We start from the raw sequence: 19826 nt of genomic DNA, 5'->3' as shown, positions 1-19826 counted from the left end.
CGCGCCAGGATGGCGCCACTTCGAAAACCGCATCAGACAGGTATCAGATCGCCATTGGGGATGGTGCCGGCACCATTACCACCGCGGCCATCGAAACGCCAGAGGAAAGACCGGCCTAGGCGCCCCCGGGTGGCAAGCCCCTCGGGGACGCAGCAGCAGCGCCCGAGGTGTGCGATGAAGCGCTGCTGCTGGTGGACGACGTGCCGCCGGTTGGACGACGTGCCGTTGGCGAACGAGGTGCCGTTCGCGCACGACGCGGACGTGGCGTCCGCACGCGCGTCGAGGCGCATGGCGGGCCGCGGGGCCTGGGCGAGCTCCATTTGGCTGTGGAGCGTATATTCAAGACCTGCCCATCGACCTATCCAAGGTCATAGACCCGGAGGTCGATACAAACACCACAACAAACGTGCCCGTCCACCCGGCCGCGGTAATCGCGCTTCTGCGTGCCATCAACTACGATGACCAAGGGTTACTCATGGCACCCTTTACGACGTCAGTCGCTGCATCCTTCAACTCAGCAGCGGTGTATATACCAACCATCCTCTTTCCTGCCTTGCGCCCGCCGATATTGAGCGGTTCGTGATTGGCCTCGCGCGTCTCCGGATGACGCAGGCCCAAATGTACACCTCACCGATGCTCGTTGCTGTCCCCGAGCACTAGGGGACATGCCATTCATATATCCGTGCATTTTGGACACACACGGCTCAGTCGCTACTGCTTCCAGCGGGCCTCATGTCGCAGCCGGTCGAGGATTTGGAGACTGTGAGGCAGATGGTGCGGTCGGCCACGACAGAGTCGGGTTTTCCTTGGAGCGTGTGTTCGGCGTGTCGCACGGAGGTGCTGCAGCACGTAGAGCGGCAGCAGGCAGAACTGTGGCGCTTGATGCCTACGTTTTTTGCCCTCGAGTAAGGTATCTTGATGAAGTGTTCTATCTTGTTGAGTTAGCCGCTTGGTTGTATAGTCTCTTTGCTCTGCTGTCGTTTTGTTTTGGTTCCGTGCTCACAATCTGCTGCTCTCTACATAGATCTGGTCTCGTGAACGCCTGTACGTCTCTTCGTATCTATGGATCAGCCAGATTTATCTCTTCTTTTTCCACCATGTACAGTGCTTCGAGATATCTTATCTGGCTTCTCACTGCGATGCAGACTGTGATCCGAGTTCTTGTAAAATATACGATTTTTTGTGGATTGCGCGAGGGACCGCTGATACCTAGAAGATTCAACATTTGCGCGTCCCTAGTCATACATTTAGCCAAGGGTCCTCTAATGTAAGACAACGTCGCTTCAGCGCAGCAGAGAGCCTGCTGGAGCTGCCATACACGCAAGGACTCAATCAAAAAAGTCTTGGCCTCAGGGAACACATAGCGAACTCGAGCATGAATGGACAATGCAAGTGGTATAGATAGCCGAATGTGAGAGTGCTGGGATGTACATGGACAACAACGATCAGAGCATATATGAGAGCAGACTTGGCGATCAGTGGACGATAGATGATATACTTGGTATGATATTACGCAGCCGGGGACGGGCCAGCATGGTTCAGGGCCGCGAGCTGCTGCCGGAGAAGGGCAACCTCATCGTCCAGCAGAGCCCTTGCCGCCGCCTCCGCCTCTGCCGCTGCCTCTGCCGCCACCGCCCTTGCGTCGGCTGCCTTCGCTGCCGCTGCCGCTGCCGTCGCTGCCGCTGCCGCTGCCGTCGCTGTCGCTGCCGCTGCCGTCGCCGCCGCTTCCGCTGCCGTCGCCGCCGCTTCCGCTGCCTTCGCCGTCGCTTCGGCCTCCACCCTCGCTGCTGCCTCTTCCTTTGCAGCGGCTTCCGCACTGTCCCTCGCCGCTTCCGCCCTCTCCCTCGCCGCTGCCTCTTCCTTTGCAGCGGCTTCCGCCCTCTCCCTCGCCGCTGCCTCCTCCTCCGCCTTTGCAATGGCCGCTCGCGCCTCCTCCTGCGACCTCACCCACTTGGCGGCGGGGTGATCCTCCCGGGCCCTCTCGTCCAACAGCGCGGCAAGTTGCTTCTCAAACTCAGACTTAATCTTGCCCAGCGGCGGCTCAGGGGGCTGGATGGTGAAGATAGTGAGGAAGCGCCCACGCTCGTCCTTGAGGTTGTCGACATTGAACTCGACCTCCTTGCCGTCCTCGTTGCCAAGGCCGATGAGGCGCTCGCGGAAGAAATCGTAGATCACGGTCGCATACCAATAGCACTGACGCGAGAGGAGCGCGTAGTCGGGAGCGTATTCTTGGAGCGCAAGCAGCAACGCAGCAAGATCGTAGTCGGTAAAGCGCTTATTAAACGTGAGCTTGCGGCAGTGCTCATACGGGTGGCGGGCGTGGCGGTCGATTTTGCTGACGGGCGCGCCATTCGGGGGGATGATGATGCGGTCGAAGGCGGGCGGCGTAAGGGAAGAGGACGAGGACGAGGCCACGGAGCTGGGGGACAAGCTGAGGCGGGAGGAGGACGATGAATGGAACAAGGCGGAAAAGCGGCTGCCGTTCTCGCGGGAGAGGTCGGCGCCGGGGCGGATCTTGTCTTTGGGGAGCAGGCTGGTGTCGATCGTGCGCTCGACGATGATGGGCACGGTGAGCGGGGGAGCGTCTAGAACGGGGTACTCGAAACGGATGATGAGAAACTCGTGGAAGACGCCGCGCTTCCGCTTGCAGTGTTCTATGCTGGCGATGCGCGGACGTTCCTCTGAGGGGGTGGGGGTGAAGAGGACGAACCCCGCCCATCCAGTCACGTTGTAGGCGGATTCTTCCTTGGGAAAGTAGAGGACATCGTTGGGGGCGGACATGGCTCTATGTGAGGGGGAAAGACAAGGGAATGCGCTGGAGAGTAGGTCGCGCAGAGCGGCTGATAAGTGGTGCATAGTGGCAGAGAGACTTGAAGGGCTATGGGCAGTGGGCATGTCCGCGTGCAACCAGCGAGGAGATGGGCGTCTAAGGGATTTGGTATTCGACAACCCCACATGCACGTGTATCTGCGCACATCAGTGAAACAGTCAGCGACATTCCGGAAGATTGAAGTTGCATGAGGCCTACTATCGTACTTGTGTGTGTCGAAGATGAAAGCTTGTCGAATAGCAGTGACGCGACGTTAGCGAAGACGCTGTCACGTGATCAGGAAACCCTTCCCCTCGCTAGCGACAGGTTCGACGAGCATGGCCTCCATCGATACACCCTCTGACCGCGAACGCCCGCGCACCGAGCTCGATGCCGAGCTGCTCATAAATCACCCAGCGCTTTACTTCGATGACGGAGACGTCATCTTACAGTGCGGCAAGACCCTCTTCCGCGTCCACCGCGGCATCCTCCTCAAGCACTCCACCTTATTCCAGGAGATGCTCGCCCCCGCGCGTGACACCCTGCGCGATTGTACGTTGCTCAAGGTCGTCGACGACAAGGACGATATGGAGGCTTTTTTGAACACAATACACGATGGTTTGTGCGTAAACCCATTTGCGGCCTCGCCACTCAAAATCTCCTCATCCATTGTTCACTCGCCTGGTCCTTCTCTTCTCCCTGCTCCTCTGTCAGCACTATCGATGCTTCCCACATCACCATCGAGAAACTTCCGACACTCTCCGGTATCCTCCGCCTCGCGTACAAATATCGCGTCGCGCGCAGCCTGGCCCTCTGCCCTGGATAAGCATCTCGCGCGCGCACGCGCACCACGCTGCGCGCTTCGCAGCCGCACACCGAGGATCTGATCGTGCACCCCGCCGCAGTGATTGCGCTCCTCCGCTCCATCAACTACGCCGACAACGCCCTGCTCTCCGCGCTTTTCTACGACCTCAACCGCCGCACGCAGCAGCTCGGCGGTGCCTACGGGCATCATCTCGCCTCGCTCTCGGAGGCCGACATCGGGCGCCTCGTGCTCGGCGGCTGACGGCTCCCCTTCGCGCACGCCAATCTCATCATCGCGGGGCCGACCCTGACCGCCAACCCTTTGCACCAGATGTCCTGCCACGCGCTCGTCTCGGGGTTTTGGCACTCGCCCGCGGGACAGCGGTGCCTGCTGAACATGCAGGACCTGATATCGCAGCCCGTGGAGAATTGGGAGCTCGTGAAGGGGCAGGTGCAGGGCACGCTCGCGCTGCCAGGTCTCAGTCTGACCGGCCTGTGTTCCACATGTCGCGCGGAGATGGTCAAATATGTGGGGCAACAGCAGGCGACATTGTGGGGATCGCTGAGCCGACACTTTGACCTCGCCGAACATTGACCGACACCACCCGCGCAGACCGGAATCTCAATTCCTGCTGATTATTTATCGCTTTGTCCCCGTAAGTCTGTGCTGTATTGTTGGTGTAGCGCTGCTTAATTCTCGCTTTCATGTCTGCTATCACGGAATGCTTTCATGTCCTATCCTACGGAATACAACATGCCGTACAATATATATTAAAACTATTGTCGTTCAAGATTCGGACAACAGTAAGACATCGATTTTTCGGACATCCATCCCGACGATCATGAGCTTATTATCTTAGAGAAGGCGTTAAGGATTGAGCCTGGTGAGGTTATCACCCTATGAGCTGGCCCATGCCCATAAGAAATCGCATAGCGTCTTGGGTATCAGGAACGACACATAATACGTGCACGAGTTGACTCCCATACTGCTCCGCCGCTAGAGAGCCGGGCTTGTACTTGACTACGATCGGTGCGCCCAAGGGGCTCTGCAGAGAGGGACAAAGCATCGTGAGAACAGGATGACAGAATTCTGAGCTCGGACGTACCACAATCGTAGCAGGGCTCCACACCCATCCTCGACGTCCCTGTAATTCCTCCGCCACGAGGTAATTGCGCTGAACATCATGTCGTGAGACGAGATTGAAGACAAAACACTGAGAGCAATGAGTCGGCTCACCAGGCGTTCGCAGTAATCATGCACCTCCTCCGCCAGCTACGGTGGTGAAATTAGATCATGCCAATAGGAATGTCTCTCCGAACCAAGGGTGGACGAGAACCCTCGCGCTTTCTTTGCGCTTACCGAGTGGTGGGCATCTTGACAATATACCAAGGGATGGCGACGCCGACCTTGAATGATGATGATTCAACTCAGCAAAAAGATGGTCGAACAAGCACACCGTCCAGACGCACCAGGCCCTTGTTGACCCCCCATCTCAACTACATTGCTTCTATCCCAGGGGCCGTAGACGGCCTTGTTGTTCGAGTCTCTAGTGAGACAGCGGAAGTTCTCCATATGGTTGACCCGACGCAGCGTATCCTCGGTCAGTGAGTCGAGTGACAGACAATATTACATGGTATTATTTACAAAAGGCGTCCCAACAATTCTAAGAAGCAGTCTGTTCGCAACGTCTTCTTTCAAAGGGACGACGGTGTTGAGAGAAGCTTGGAACCGCAATCAGTCTGCACGGATCGAAAAGATGCCCGATAGTCGAAGCGCCTCACAGTATATTAATTTGCGTAGCGTCTCCAAACTCCTAAAGTCCAACAGATATCCTGGATGCGGAAATGGGGCAAACTCCTTGACTGAATCGTGCGGAATGTCATCTTGACGGCGGTGATACCTTTGCGGCACGTATGGGACAAAGTCAACATATGGGACGGGATCCATTATTCAGAGGGGAGGAGATGATAAGATGAAGATGTGCTATTGGGAGGGCGTACCACTATGATGCATGTTTTTTATGATGCTGCCGGCCACAGAGGCCATGGTGACAGAGAGAAACTGCACGCACGCGCATCCTAGCGGTGATCGGTGTTGGACATTTGCCTCAGAGAAATTGGAAACTGTCAGTGTAAGGGATGGACAAACGAGTCAATTCGCAAATTGCACCGCTTGAGCTGTGGCGCCGTTCGGGTGGCCAGGCGCATCATCTAGATCATATGTGGCGGGTGCATCAGAGGAGCGGTGAAGTCATCGGTGACACACAAGCGAAGTTGAAGCCAGGTTGCCTACATGGAGCGCAAAAGTTATTTTGCAAGGACGGATTGAGAGAAAGAACGGCTACAAATATTTCTAGCAAAATCCCAACCCTTCCAAGGTAATGTTGAGTCTCTGAGTGTCCAAACCTATGAGATGGAGAAAATCTGTATTTTGATAAACAATCGAGGTGCCTACAGAGGGACCGGTCAACAGCTCTGAGAGCAAGATTTTGAGCGAGATTTTGAGCAAGAATAAGTTCTTCCAAAGGCTTCATCCCGAGAAACGCCATCAAGGTGACTGAACACTATGAGACCCATACAGAGCATTGAACACCTTCGCTCCAGTCGCTCTCGGCGCTGACCAGTCATATTGTATGCGAGTTCTGGTCCTCGCGACGTACCTAACCCCAGAGGGGCTGCATGGCCTGACCTTCGTGACCTTCGCATTGCAGATCTCTGATTAACAAAGAAGGAACACGATATGCGCTTCGTACTGCCAGAAGAGATCCCAGGTACGACTTTCACCGACTGAGTATATTGAGAACCTAGCATCGGAGTTGAGCTGAGATTAGCGCAGAATAATCTGTTGTCGAGGAGCCATCCGGTCAAAACCTCGCGCGTGCATCTTAGAGCTGGTTGCTCTAGCCATGTTGCAAAGTCAAGACGGACGGACGCGAGGTAGATGTTAGTGAGCAAAGCTTCTTCCATAGTCATTAGCGAGCGAAGTTATTCTGGGAGATGAAAGAGAGGGATTGACAGCCAAAGAGGAGCTCTAGACGTACACCGTCATGTGGGCACGGTAGAACCAGCTTGAGGCGAGCACTGAAGGACGAAAGGAGGGAGTAACAGCATAGTGATCCCGCCAGGTCCACAGTTGCAACACTTAGACCAGCTTGAAGAAGAGACGAGAAACTGAAGGGAGGCTCGCTGCCTGCCAAAGGCCTAGAACTGTTGCGAGTTTCCTTGAGCTATGAGCCCTTCCCTCATTAGAACCTGCGAGGCATCTTGCTTGATGTCAAAACCTAAAAGATTCGTGTGCAAACCTATTAGTATTGTTAGCTGGCCATGCACCGTGTCCTCTGATGTGATGTTCCGGATTCCAAACATCGCAAACAGTCAAGATAGTCGATGATGATAGAAGCGGAATCTCTGGAGATGTCGTCGTACACAGAGGTGCGTTCGACACACAGCAGATAGAAGGTAACTGTTTACGTGAATTCAGGTCCTATTTGCTCGACCTGGCTTATTTCCCTTTCGAGACAGTACATTCAAGTTGCCTCGCCGCGACCTCACATCGAGTGATCTGTCGGTGAACGTTGGACTTCCTTCCAACTAGCTCGAGCTGAACATTGACCAGCACACCCAACCTCATTATCTTCGAGATCGCTCCATGGACAGCACATTGCGACTTCCTACCGAGATCATCGCTAAGATCTTCGTCCACTGCCTCCCCCGTCTATTCGACGCCACGGATGAATTGGCTTCATTCAAGTTACGCAATGCGCCTACCCTCTTGACAACGGTCTGCAAGAGATGGCGGGATATCGCTCTGGACACTCCTCAATTATGGTCCAATATCTATATCGGGACACCCCAAGAAGCGTTCATGTCGTCTGCCAAACAGACACTTGGATCTTGGCTTGCTCGTTCTACTCATTTTCCTCTCACCATCACCATCTATGCCATGGGTATTGGAGACTACATAGAGGCCTGCTTTGACATGCTGGTCGCTCACGCTCACCGTTGGGCGTGTGTCATCGTTCTGGACGCCACAGTCGCATTGAACTTATTATCCCGTCACCCAGACAGACAGCAGTCCGTCCTATCCAGATTTCTCTTCGAACAATGCGTTAAAGATATAAAATCGAGCGAAATAGATTCTCTTTCGGACCTCTTATGCCATGCCCCTCGACTTCGGGAAGTAGTCATGCGCTTCACATCGACACAGTGGACGTTACCTTGGACCAATTTGACGCACCTTTCGCTGCGTCCATATCATCCCGCCAGCATTCCTGACACGGTCGATATGTTATCGCGGTGCAGTAACCTCACCTCTCTGCATCTCAATTTTGCAGATTCACGCATTGATCTCGTCTGGGACACCAAGGGCGCTGTGTTCCCTCCACTAGTCATGCATCATTTGCAGTTTTTGATGATTAAAACGCATGTACGGGGGGTTTGCCAACTGCTCCTGGATGCTTTTGAATTTCGGGAGCTACAGCACCTGCTCATCCATGTTCTGATCGATTTCAGGAGGTCAGAGATATTCGTTCCGCCTCCATGGCCGGCACTCCGCCGTGTGCTTTCACACAGCACCCATTCGATGGAGATATTCGACCTCCATCTCTTCGACTGGAAATGTGATGACGACCTGGCTGACATTCTCGCCACCCTGCCAAACCTCACTTCGATCTCAACCTGCCTAGTCTCTGACGTCCTGATGGACCGCCTCACGTTGAAGTTTTCCCCTGACGGACGCTTGATATCCGGCCAGAATCTGAAGTTGCGAGAGCTGGAGATCGGACAGAAGTACAATGATGACATCTGGAAGGACGACGGTGTGAATCCGGAGGCATCGCACACGAATTTCCTGGACATGGCCGAATCGCGCGTCTCGCTGCCCGCGAATGCAGTCGACGCCGATGGCGGTGCGATCACTCGGCTCAGGACGCTCCGATTCGGCGGGAAGAAGATGGAGGTCATGGAGAGTGACGCACCCGCCGAATGCGCACGGATGAGAGCGCTGGAGGACCAAGGATTGTCGTTTGTCGTTATGCCGCATGACCGTCTTTTGTCCCTGCATTAGCTGACTTTTCACTGGAATTTTCTGTGATTTGCAGCTATATCTTGAAAGTCGATGGCCTCGGACACGACATCATTTTGTGTAACGAAATTCCTGTTCGGTAGTTTTTCTGATGATACTCAACTCTCACGCACCGTCTGTACCTATGTGGTTGTGCTTCGAAGCTTTCGTATGATGACCTCCTGACTCGTGTATTAGTCCGCTTGTGTAGGTTTATGTGACAATCCAGACGTACTGCCAGCATCGTTACTCGTTATGGGAGAGACACGGCCTAGAAAGCAGGTCATGAGATGATGAACGTCGTCGGCGACGGCTTCGGCCGAGCGAGACGCAGCAGCGTGAGCCGCCGGGACGCCGAAGGAAGGCCGCCCGCGGCGAGAGCGATGCGGTATCAGCAGGATGTGGACGGAGGGACAGAGGGCGAGCTTGCTTTGCGGCGCCGACGACGACGCCCTCGACGAGCGACGCCACCTGGGGGGCGTCAAGAGCCAAGTAGAGGAAGTCTTGGCTCGCGTGCGTGCTCGCGTTTGTGCGTGCGCGAGAGCCCGTGTTGGAGCTGCCCGTCGCGCTAGAAGAACGCGGGGCGCGGGAGAACGGGGCTCGTCAGCGGTGCGCGATGCGAGTCTCTCGCGATGGCAGAGACGGCGCTCACGCTGAACAGTTCGAACTTCTTCTTGTACAGGGTCACATGCCCCCCCTTGTCGAACAGGCCAAAGAAATTCGCGTCCGCGCCCCCGTTGGCGTCGAACCCCGTGCTGACGTCGACGCAGCCTTGAACGGGCAGCGCGGGGGGCGCACCGGGGCCGGCGCAGCCTGTTGCGCTCGCCGCGTGCGGGACGTTTCCCTGCAGGTCGAGCGTCGCGAACGTGTCGAGCTCCAGGGAGACGGACGCCGACGTGTTGAATAGGTTGGTGAAGATGCCGAACGCGAGCTGCACGCATCCGTCGTTGGCGCATGCCGGGGACGTGGATCAGAGGGGCGTGCTTACCCTTGGGATGACGTGCGCGGTGATGTTAGCGTTAGCGTTCAACATCGAGCCGGCGGAGACGGCCAGGCCTTGCGAGGTGTGCGTGAGTCGACGGGCACGCCCAGAAACACACGGAAGTAACTTACTTTTATCGGACGGAGCGAACGTCCCAGTGCTGGGCCCGTAGCTCAGAGGGAATACAAAGTGCACATTCTGCGCCGTGTACACGAGGCCGACGTTGAGGTCGAGCGCGGGCGCAAGGTCCGCCGTGAGTTCTCCCAGGACCTCGAACGAGGGCCCAATCATCGCTACCCTGATCAACTGACGGCTCGTGAGCATCGTCGCAGATAACGTGCAGGTTTTTGATTCGCTTACCCTAGTATGACGATATTCACGCCCGGGATCGGCACGCGCGAGAGAAGCGAGATGCGCCCGGAGTCGTGGCTGCCTTCGATATCGGCTCGGACGTGCACGGAGCCATTCAAGGTCGCATTCATATCTGCGCTCAAAATAGCATCTCGGGACGAGTCGAGAGTGAGAGGTCAGATCAGCAGGGCGCACCAGCATGCAGCATAAAATTCGTGACGATCAAAGGGAAGAAGCCGCTCAAATTGAAGCCGGTCTCGACGCCCGCCTGCACCCAGATGCCCACATCGACGGCGAGCGATGCGTTGAGCGGCGCTGCGTTGAGGGCACTTGCAGGACAGCTGGTCGAGGTGTTGAATAGAGGGACGGACTTTTCGTGCTTGATGTGGAATCTGGCGTTGCGTTCCCTGCTGAATCCTGGGAAGTGGAAGCATCAGTGGATAGAGATACGTCTTTGAGAGACTATGAAGATCACACCCTCTACCAGTGGCGCAGCTTTTAGTTTGCCGAAACGCATCTAACGGGCCTCTGTATCGCCCTTTCTCGTTGATCAGTGGGGAGGAAGGTCGACTGGATCCCTTAGATATCACCTTCCCTTGTGCCGAGAAAGATATATTTCCATACCTGTGCCAGAGCAAGGGATCAGCACGCACCGGTCAAGAAATGCGTCCATACAGCATTACTTGTCCTGGTCAAAGCGTGATAAATCTGTGTCCAAGGACAGAGCGTGGACCAATGACTGTTTGACATGTCGTTTCATCAACAAAGGCGGAACAGACTGATTTGATGAGATCCATGATTTGGCTATTCTGGCAAAAGGCATCCCACCGCACTAACGTAACGTATCAGCGTCATATCCAAGGAGGTAGGAAGAATGATTTGCGACATGATCGGGAAGCCGGACGATCTTGCCTTCGGCGCCATTCGAAAGGAGGTGATCGCAGCCTGGCGTTTTGCCGTCGTTAGCGCATACGACACGTATGTCCTGCTCCATAACATTCGGTTGGCATTCGATAATTATCCATCCCGCAGCTGTAGTCAGGTCGGAAATGGAGTCCGGCGTTCCTGTCTTGTCTCCCGCACGACTCTGTCAGCTTTTCTTTCTTTTGGTCGTGTATCGTTGATGGTGAATACGACTCACAAGTTGTAAAGATCCTGTAAAGGCCCAGCCCCCTCCAAAGTCATATGTACAATGTCCATCGAAGCAAGGGATTGTTCAGTTATTCTGAGCGAATTTGTGAGTCAACGACGAGACAACAGCCAGGGCTGTAGCCGCGAGAGAAAGGAAAAAAGGCCATACTGGTCGACCGGGGTGTGTAGGGGAGAGTTAAATGACACTGACAGGTGCTGCGGGTGAGGATATATATCCAGCGTCAATGCAAAATTGCAGTACACCTTGAGGGACCTAGCGACAAAGGGATCTCATTTCCCATCAGGACCAGTGCACATCCCGCTCCCCAAGCGCGCAAGAGATCTGGAAGATGCATTCTACAGAATAGAGGCTTTGCCTTGCCGAACTGCCAGAACTCTGATCTGATAGTGATCACCGGCATAATACGCCACAGCACACATACTTGAAAGTATGCTACTATCCCTGAGTCACCCGAATGACTAGCTTTGTAGATGATGCACGAGAAATCCATCGCGAACGTCGCTCGTCGTTGAAAGAGATATCGGAAATTGAGAGTCCGCGATTCTATGTCAAAAGGGAGCCGAATGGTCGGATTCGACCGCCATCCAACTGCTGCGCATTTGGAGACAGCATTCTGTATCAAGAAGTACCAGCAAGTCGTTTGTCGAACCAGTCAATATCATAGTCCTCGAGAATAGACGAAGATCAACAGAGCAGAGGAAGTTTCATGAGATAAGGCCCCGTGATCAAAGGCGTCCGATCGGACGTGCTCTCACATGTTTTTGGTTTCCTGAATGGTGCACTCTCTCTATTGTCAGTAATACATCTAGTAATGAATCATAACTGTGTACCGTTAGCACAAGACTGAATCGTTATCCCAACTATATGCCGAGCAGAGTCTAGAATAAGGTTTGCAGGGTATATGCTGTGAGGGCGGTCATTGAAACGAACATGATGATGTATTGAGGGATTAGGAACGGAGCAAGGTGTTCTGCAGCGCCAGTCCCTGAGAAGATTTGAGTCAAAAATACCTGGAGGGCGCGGATAAATATCAAATGATACACATCCCGAAGCTCGTTAGGCGGCTTACTTGTGTCGTCGCCGTTGGAAGACATGAAAGGAAGCTGCATCGGTTAACGCAAAGAGTGTTTCAGTATGCACTGCACAAAATAAGGATACATAGTGAATGACGTACATGCACACGAACTGGAGCACCTTATCATCCTTGCTAATCACGTCCACATGCACCAAGCCATGGACAATGAGCACGCCTATCACAGGCATGATAATCATTCTCCCAACGGCCAATGACACGATGGCGCCTTTCGGAATGGACGTCCAGTTTCCACACGGAACTTTGAGCCGCGCAAGCGCGCTTCCAAGGCATATAAGGCCAAGCGGAACCGATGCACCAGCTGCAAATGATGCAGTATCCATGATGAAGGCGAGAGGAGGTTGACCATCCGGAGCGTTGGGAATGGGTGAGTTGGGAACAGCGATGAAGAGCGCTTTGAGGGGCGTCACAAGCGCGATGGGAAATGCGAGGATGATAGAAAGCGATGCTGGGGTGATTAGGCTGGTCACAAAGATGCGCAACTCTGCTAAGAGTTTGTGCCTGGTTGTGTGCGGATGTGGGGCGCGCAACACGACGCCTTCGGAAGCAGGTACGGGAGAAGCATCGCCATCGATTGGCAGCGACGCGGGTGCGCTGGGACCATCTATGTGTGTGATTGTTGCAGTAGGCGAGGTGACGTGCGAAGCCAAATTCGGCTCGGATGGAAGCGGTGCGACGGTGGCACCATCGTCTTGATAAAAAGATACGTGTTTGGGAGTGGATGTTGGAGATCGATGTCGAGCTGAGGGCAATTCACCGCAAACTGAGCTGTCGACGGGCTTGAACGTCTTTTCGTCACCGATGTCTTCGAGATCCTCACATTTTTCGCTCAAGGAGCGTGTAAAGCCGGAGATCGAGGCTATCTTGCGCAGCAAGGAGATCCAACTTGTGAGCATCCATCGGCGCTTCTCTCTCATCTTCTCACGAACTTCTTCCGGTTCTATGTCTGGCCCCACGAAGTCTTTGGCGATCAGACGTGTTCCGCCAGCGGGAAACAATGTGACCTAGATACAGTGATAATAAGGAGTGTTGTGGAAAGGCAGCGCAATACAGGCTCACAAAGAAGACAAGTATGAATGCCGAGATGTATGCAACTGACAAAGTCTGGTCTGCGGAACCATTGAACGGAGCAACACCTGTGATGCTCATAATCACGGACGTGGCTAGAGGCAAACAATCAATGTTCAGTAAAATATCAAGCGCGTGAACGACTCACGGATGTCGCCGACATTCCCAAATGTCCCAGCAACGAGGATCCCGTACCGGAACTGATGGGGGACCCAGAAGAACTGCTTTATCACCCACGCCATGATAAATCCAAGGCCTTCATATACGAAAGCAACCAGAACTAACGGGCCTGAATTTGGAATGTGCAACATGTGAGTATGTAGCGAAATGGGACCGGGGTCGGTATGTACCAAGCGCGGAGATGTTGTCCGACGTGAATGCAGGCACGATGCGTGAGAACATGAGGCACGGAAGGGCGATGTTCTGTGCTTTGACGACGATTAAGATGAGCCCATAGCTTAGAAGAAAGACGCACCAGCATGATTTGACCTGCTCCTCTTGCAGCGACGGGAGGAAACAGGTCGGCCTTAGTCAAAGCGAAGCCCGATGCAACGACGAGGAACCTGAAAAAGTCGTGAGACAAATGTTCAACCATGCCGCCGAGGCTTACAATCGTAATAGAGGACGCAGAGATATCCATATCAGGGTGCCCGCAGACAGCATACTGCTAATCGTCGTTAGGTCGTGAGGACTCGCTAGGCCGACAGATGTTGATTCTGGGAACAAACAAGCCAACTCGCAAGCCGATTCGGTCTATGAGCGATTGCCGTGTCTGACGCCGTGAGGCAAACGGCTCGAGAACGCGCCTGCAGTGGGAACAGACTTTTAAAAGAAACTGCGTGAGCGGAGCCCCGGACCGAACAGGACCGAACCATCGTGCCTCTTGGCCTAGGCCCATACCATCGTAGTAGTCCAGCCGTAGTCCCTATGTGTTGAGGTTCTCAGGAATGAGGGACTCATGTGAGACGACCGTGAGGAGACCCGATAACAACTATGACAATGGATGCGCTTAGCGGGGAGGAGGGTTATGTTGCATTACGTCGCAGGAACTGTCATGCGCCCGTGTATGGAGGTCAAGTATCCAAAACTCGATCGCAGGATAGTCGTAAAGCAGGAACTTGATGGCTCAGTTGAATCACATGTTGGACTACGTTGACCTGACGGTATGTTCCGCCACGTCAGAAAGGTAGTGGTGGCAGGCAATCATCAATCAGGTCCAAGGCCAGGCAGGATAACTGGCAGGACCTAATTAGGACCTAGTCATTGGGAATGCTGCCATCGAACTATGGATACGGAATGCGACACAGAAAATTGCATACTTAGCTTGGTTAACTCAGTTGGTCAGAGCGCAGGTCTCATATGAGAGTATGAGGGATGAAGCATCCTGAAATCCTGAGGTCGTGGGCTCGTATCCCTCACCGAGAATTTATTTTAGGATGTTTGGCAAACTCGACAAACGACCTTTTGATCATTGATTGGTCGAGTGAAACGGGCGAACATAATCTCCTCCAAGAGTATCGACACCAGTGCATGCACGTGTTGCCCACAGAGCCCAATATGGTATCGTCGACATGCTCTTACACGCCGCCATGCGCCTTGTCCGAACGCGTAAGCCAGACTCTAAGATGAAAGGACACTCTAACAACGATGAACCAACTTGAAACCCAAAAACTGAAACTGAAACTAGAGAAAACGTCTTTGACCCATCATGCTACCTATGTATCCCATCCCGACCCCACCGCCTTCCAATGACACCCTATTCACAAACAACGAGAAAGCAACCAGAAAACCAGAAACTGAAAAAAAAAACTCCCGGCCACTCACGCGTCGTGCCCGGGCCTGAGCGAGCTCGTCCGCGTACTCATCTCGACCCCGCCCGTCTTGGACACGAACCCAACGCCATGGATGTGGTACTGTTCCCCGACAAGCTCCTTCGTCGCCACCATGAGCCGGTCGAGCCGCGTCACGATTCCGAAGGCCGTAGATACGCCGACGCAGAAACACCTGACGTCGGTGAGCAGCGACGAAAAGCATGGAACGAGGCCAGAGGGATTTAGTCAGTCTCGGCCTCGGTCTCACGGAAAGAGAGCAAATGAACACTCACAGGTACTGCTCGTTCTCGAGCGTGTCGATCGTCATCGTGCGCGGGAGCCCATAGTCGTCGTCCGCCTCCTGCCGAATGACATTCAAACCGTGCTGGTGTTGGATGAACCGGTCAAAGAGCGGGCACGGCGTTATCTGCGGCAGGGGGTTGCCTGTCCTGATCGCCGTCGATACGAGGCCTAGAAGTCACGACGGCTCATGTCAGCACTGACATCGGAGAAATGCACTGCTTCCGAGGAGGGGCGTGCGCGCGAAGAGGAACCTACTAATGACAGCGAGGACGTCGCCCTGAAAGTCGGCGTCGAGGAAGCGTGTCCTTCTGAGGAACGCGCGCGACCACGCGGGTTCGAGGTGCTCGACCACCGACATAAGGTGCGATAACAGGTAGGCAATCTGTCTGCGGAGAAAGTCAGGAGATGCCGGCACCCTAATAAAAAGTTCCGCACAGTTGAATTTCTAATATCTTGTGATATCTCTCCGCGGGCCACCTTCCGCGCAGTGAGAACTAGATAGAACCGCAGACCGCTTGTCAGAGACAGTTGTGCGGTGCTTAGATTAAGGTTACGAACCTCGTAAATGATGTTAGTTCGTAATACAACAGAGCGCTTCAGCTTCATGCGGATCGCGATCAAACTCTGTATAATCTCTTGCGTGTCTTCAGTGTTCCGGGCGTTGGCGAAGGAGACAATCGAGCAGTATACGGTGCCTATTTCGGATGCTGTAGTCGCCAGCGTATTCCGTTGATAACGTCGTAGGGTGGTCGACGGGGGAAGGAAAGAGAACACGCTAAGGTTATGGACTAAGAAAAAAGATGTTCGATATGTCCAAATGCACTCACAATGCAGCGGTGACTCCAGCAGCCACAAGGACAAATCTCCTCTGATTTATAAGAGGATGTCAGCGGTGGATATCAGTAGGGTAACATATAGCAGACCTACCCAAGCAAGGTTGATCCCGTAGTACGCAAAGGTTCCCACGCGGAAGTGTGTATTTTGCCACGAATATCCCAAAGTCTACTTTTCGTTGGGCCATGCTCCTCAGTCACAACAAACGATGAACTCACCAAGGCAGTCGTAACGAAAAAGATCAGGTTTGTCATAGGTGGCCCAGGCCAGTACAGTCTTGCGTAAAAGAAAAGCGGGAAGGCAACTGCGCACGTAGCAGCCAGCCCGTAGGGACTCCCATGGCCTGTCCCCGTAGAGATATACCATACAGCAGAGCCTACGATTCCGCCTAGGAATGTGCTCATGATGCGCGCCACGAGTCCGAACGTGGTGTCGCCACGCCATCGTGCAATCGTCAACTGCCCCATGAAACTGAAAGGTAACCGTGAACACAATGACAGATTAACGAACTACAAAAACACCCACATTGCCCAATTGAATCGTTGACCTTTCATTCGCAAGAAATCAGAGCCAGGCCACGACATGATGCTATGCAGACATACCATATGCGAAGCTAGCAGAAGACTGCAGCAAGGAGGGTAGAGATAGTAAGACTGATATGGCACACAAACCGTTAGCCTAGAGTTATTCGGGCGAGAAGGATTCGCATACTTGTGAGAACGCCGGCCTTGATGGCAAAAAGAACGTTCCCGCTGGAAAGCGCTTCGAGCATCCGATGCAGAAGGTTCATGAGACTCTCGAAAAGGTTGCGAGGAGGTAAGGCGTCTGGGTCTCGCCGCTCCGCCATCCCAAGATCCCCCATCCACGCACTGTCCATGCCTTGGATGATATCTTCAGATCGTGCAAAGTCTGTATCAGTTGACCGAATCCGTTGATGACGTTAGTACGTACCAGGGTTTTCATCGTCTTCGCGATCTAGATCGACGGTCTGATCCCATATGCTCCAGGTGAAAAGATTGCCCACCGGCATAGAAGGAAACCAGAGTCGAGAGCTGATACGTTTTTCTTCGAGATCGGTGGCCTCTTGTAACTGATCCAAAAAAAAGTGAATTTTCCAGATTTCCACGCAAGGTGCAGATGAGCTCACCAAATCAAGGAGGTTCATTGAGAAGTGCATTAAATGATATTGATACACGTAACAGTGAAAGAGGTAGCGATGGGGAGGTACATCTTCTCCGGTGATTGAACCAATATGTCTAGGATCAAACGCGGACCTGTATGGATCGACGACCAGATGTCTGTGTGTCACAGAGGATCAGAGCTGTGAAAACACCAACAGCACGCGAACTCACCTTTTATCCTTCCGAAACCGTTTCAAGATGTCTGCCAGATTAGTGGTCACGGTCTGTATTGCTTCTAAACGCTCGTTGTGAACGCGCTGGATGGTCTGTTCATTCCTCCAGAATGCGAAGCGATTCGTCCTCGACTGCTCGAGCCAGAAATCAAGACCCTTCAAGGAGTTCGCACAGCCCTCCAAGAGCTCATCACAACTCTCTTTTAGTAGAAACGTGGCGCGCTCGGTGAAATGAGACGACATCGGATGCGCAAAGTGTGTGGACTCGAGGTCGAGGTATCGCTGCGATTCGAAAACGCCAACGACATGCTCGCGCTGATGGTGATGCGAAAGAGAGAGATGCAGTTCGCGCAAAAGGTGCGAGTGGTGATGGTGGTGATGGCGATGCCCTGACCGCTCACGGAGACTCGGCGTGGGCGTATTCGTGCGCGTCAGCGGCGGAGATTGGGCGATACTGAAGTGTGTGTGACGATGACGTGCCCTTCGCGGAGAGATCGGCTCTATATCTGTGTTATGTGTATCCACTGTGGCCGTTGGTGTCAGAGGTGTCAAGGGGCTAGCAACATTTTTCTCTTCGATCGGGGATGGCGGACGAGAGGGTTCGGGGGTGCCAAAGGCAGGGGTGCCAGGTCGAGAGGGAGCAGGCGTCATGGGGAAACGCTCACGAGTCGGGTCGATAAGCCCAAAATACACGGTCATTCCGTTCGCGCGGACCGCCATGCGTAGCAGCTTTTTTCGGAGACTGGCCAAGTCGGTGGGAGAGTAGCGTGCCCATGAGAAATCGCGTTTTAGGAGACGTGCAGTTGCAGCAAGGGGAGCTAGCGCTGCTTCTGCCTTCGCGACAGATGCGATTACCTCAGCAGGAGAAAAGTCAGAGGATGAGGTAGGGATGGAAAGCAGAGAGCGATGATGATGAAGGCCTGCCACGAGGGGCTCCAGCACGGCTCGGAAGCGGGCCGTGTATTGTGCGGACATAGTGGATGGAAAGATGAGAGCAGACGTTATTATAGCTACAGCAGAATGAAGTGCGAGAGGAACGACGACGGCTCTCCCAATCTGTGCACATTAGCCAACGAACACACGCTTCAGGCGGACAGCACTTACTTGATAGTATGGGTATGGGAAGAAAACGGCAGTCGTCAATGATATATCTGTGTTCCCTGTCAGTGCAAGCATGGGGCCTGGTCATCAGACTACGCACCAAGACAGATGCAGCCGAAGATAGTGGCGAATAGAAATGGCCCAGGACCTTGCCGGGCTTTGATGTACAAGAAAAATACGACGCCAAAGAAAAGGAATATGGCCATGATGACTGACGGCTGTTGCAGTGTGAGCACTTTGGTGCGGAAAGAGAAGAATGCACAAACAGCAGCTTCGATATATTGGCCGGAGAAGATGGACTTGATGCTTGCGTTTGGGACAAAATTGGTGCGTGCTAGACTAGCAAGCTTTATGCCCAAGCAACTCCATCTACAGACAATCACGTATGAGATTCAAAAGGACGGGATGCTAAAATACTGGCTCACGCGTATGCCATTGAAACAAAGAGCAAAAGAACAAGCTCCCTTTCGAGGTTAGCGATGAAAGGATCGCTTGGCGGAGAAAGAAATGCAGCTGGATAGACGCAAGCATTCAATATTCAATGCAGATGAGTGGCACAGTCGAAAAGTCTCTACTAACCGATTATTATCAAGAAGCCAGCCTTGAGCGTCATCAGTTTGCAGTCGACATTCAACTTTAGTATAACATACCTGACCCATAGTCCGCAAAACAGGCTGAATGACTATAAGTAGAACAGACACCCATCCTGCCAAAGCACATCGAATGACTGGCTTCAATTTGGACCATGTCCAGTTAGCCGGGATCCACAGAAAGTTGGAAGGGAGTTTCGACTTGAAAGGCGGATCTGCGCTTTTTGTAGGGGCGGATTTGACAGGACTATCATGCTCCGGTTTTCTGGGCTCGGTCGTGTGGTGCGAGACCTCTGAGACTTGTCGAGCACTAGAGGAGGAGGTCGACGGGCCTTCGTCGCCAGTGCGAGGGTCATGGTGGACAGTACTCAGAAGCCCATCTGACATGGTAAGGGATGGAGTGAGGGATAAAGAAAAGAAGACTTTTTATCATGTCTCAACCTCTCGACCGTCGCCTCCCCGCCGCGGCCGCGCATGGTCGGGTTCGGAAGGATAAACTATGACGTAGTGT

The 19826-nt window shown here is 53.7% G+C and overlaps 8 protein-coding genes across 8 annotated transcripts; 2 read left to right on the top strand and 6 right to left on the bottom strand.

The window, feature by feature from the left end:
* Positions 1-32: 32 nt before the first annotated feature.
* HETIRDRAFT_109038 (uncharacterized protein) lies at positions 33-450 on the bottom strand (the record flags this gene model as incomplete). Its single annotated transcript, XM_009552118.1, has 2 exons — positions 33-324; positions 407-450. The coding sequence occupies 2 exons, from the start codon at positions 448-450 to the stop codon at positions 33-35; spliced, it is 336 nt and encodes a 111-aa protein (XP_009550413.1).
* A 713-nt stretch (positions 451-1163) lies between these two features.
* HETIRDRAFT_441637 (uncharacterized protein) lies at positions 1164-3043 on the bottom strand. The gene is made up of 2 exons (XM_009552117.1): positions 3029-3043; positions 1164-2967 (listed from the first exon to the last, which is right to left on the bottom strand). Exon 2 carries the CDS (start codon positions 2893-2895, stop codon positions 1510-1512), a length of 1386 nt encoding a protein of 461 aa, XP_009550412.1. The 5' UTR covers positions 2896-2967; positions 3029-3043; the 3' UTR covers positions 1164-1509.
* A 104-nt stretch (positions 3044-3147) lies between these two features.
* On the top strand, positions 3148-4208 carry HETIRDRAFT_454379 (uncharacterized protein; the record flags this gene model as incomplete). The annotated part of the gene is made up of 4 exons (XM_009552116.1): positions 3148-3431; positions 3524-3602; positions 3678-3860; positions 3945-4208. The coding sequence occupies 4 exons, from the start codon at positions 3148-3150 to the stop codon at positions 4206-4208; spliced, it is 810 nt and encodes a 269-aa protein (XP_009550411.1).
* Positions 4209-4506: 298 nt separating this feature from the next.
* Positions 4507-5186, bottom strand: HETIRDRAFT_109035 (uncharacterized protein; the record flags this gene model as incomplete). The annotated part of the gene is made up of 5 exons (XM_009552115.1): positions 4507-4659; positions 4720-4788; positions 4851-4886; positions 4974-5020; positions 5084-5186. 5 exons carry the CDS (start codon positions 5184-5186, stop codon positions 4507-4509), a joined length of 408 nt encoding a protein of 135 aa, XP_009550410.1.
* Positions 5187-7162: 1976 nt separating this feature from the next.
* Positions 7163-8919, top strand: HETIRDRAFT_460477 (uncharacterized protein). Its single transcript, XM_009552114.1, has one exon. It carries the CDS (start codon positions 7263-7265, stop codon positions 8676-8678), a length of 1416 nt encoding a protein of 471 aa, XP_009550409.1. The 5' UTR covers positions 7163-7262; the 3' UTR covers positions 8679-8919.
* Positions 8920-9243: 324 nt separating this feature from the next.
* On the bottom strand, positions 9244-11193 carry HETIRDRAFT_120964 (uncharacterized protein; the record flags this gene model as incomplete). The annotated part of the gene is made up of 7 exons (XM_009552113.1): positions 9244-9606; positions 9664-9731; positions 9789-9955; positions 10018-10141; positions 10204-10425; positions 10662-10696; positions 11150-11193. The coding sequence occupies 7 exons, from the start codon at positions 11191-11193 to the stop codon at positions 9244-9246; spliced, it is 1023 nt and encodes a 340-aa protein (XP_009550408.1).
* An 846-nt stretch (positions 11194-12039) lies between these two features.
* On the bottom strand, positions 12040-13985 carry HETIRDRAFT_325344 (uncharacterized protein; the record flags this gene model as incomplete). Its single annotated transcript, XM_009552112.1, has 8 exons — positions 12040-12171; positions 12231-12264; positions 12336-13258; positions 13314-13417; positions 13471-13611; positions 13673-13745; positions 13798-13885; positions 13933-13985. 8 exons carry the CDS (start codon positions 13983-13985, stop codon positions 12040-12042), a joined length of 1548 nt encoding a protein of 515 aa, XP_009550407.1.
* Positions 13986-14971: 986 nt separating this feature from the next.
* HETIRDRAFT_479600 (uncharacterized protein) lies at positions 14972-19704 on the bottom strand (the record flags this gene model as incomplete). The annotated part of the gene is made up of 21 exons (XM_009552111.1): positions 14972-15326; positions 15427-15604; positions 15692-15822; positions 15872-15930; positions 15995-16211; positions 16264-16304; positions 16364-16438; positions 16489-16741; positions 16796-16817; positions 16873-16923; positions 16982-17161; positions 17222-17360; positions 17418-17568; positions 17623-18020; positions 18189-18680; positions 18729-18775; positions 18826-18943; positions 18992-19094; positions 19151-19238; positions 19305-19326; positions 19376-19704. Coding segments are annotated over 21 exons (3278 nt in total), but the record flags the coding sequence as incomplete, so codon positions are not given.
* Positions 19705-19826: the final 122 nt, after the last annotated feature.

Source organism: Heterobasidion irregulare (assembly GCF_000320585.1).
Source record: "Heterobasidion irregulare TC 32-1 unplaced genomic scaffold scaffold_09, whole genome shotgun sequence".
NCBI lineage: Eukaryota > Fungi > Basidiomycota > Agaricomycetes > Russulales > Bondarzewiaceae > Heterobasidion > Heterobasidion irregulare.
Note: the sequence above shows the minus strand (reverse complement) of the source record. Positions and strands in the feature narration are given on the sequence as shown.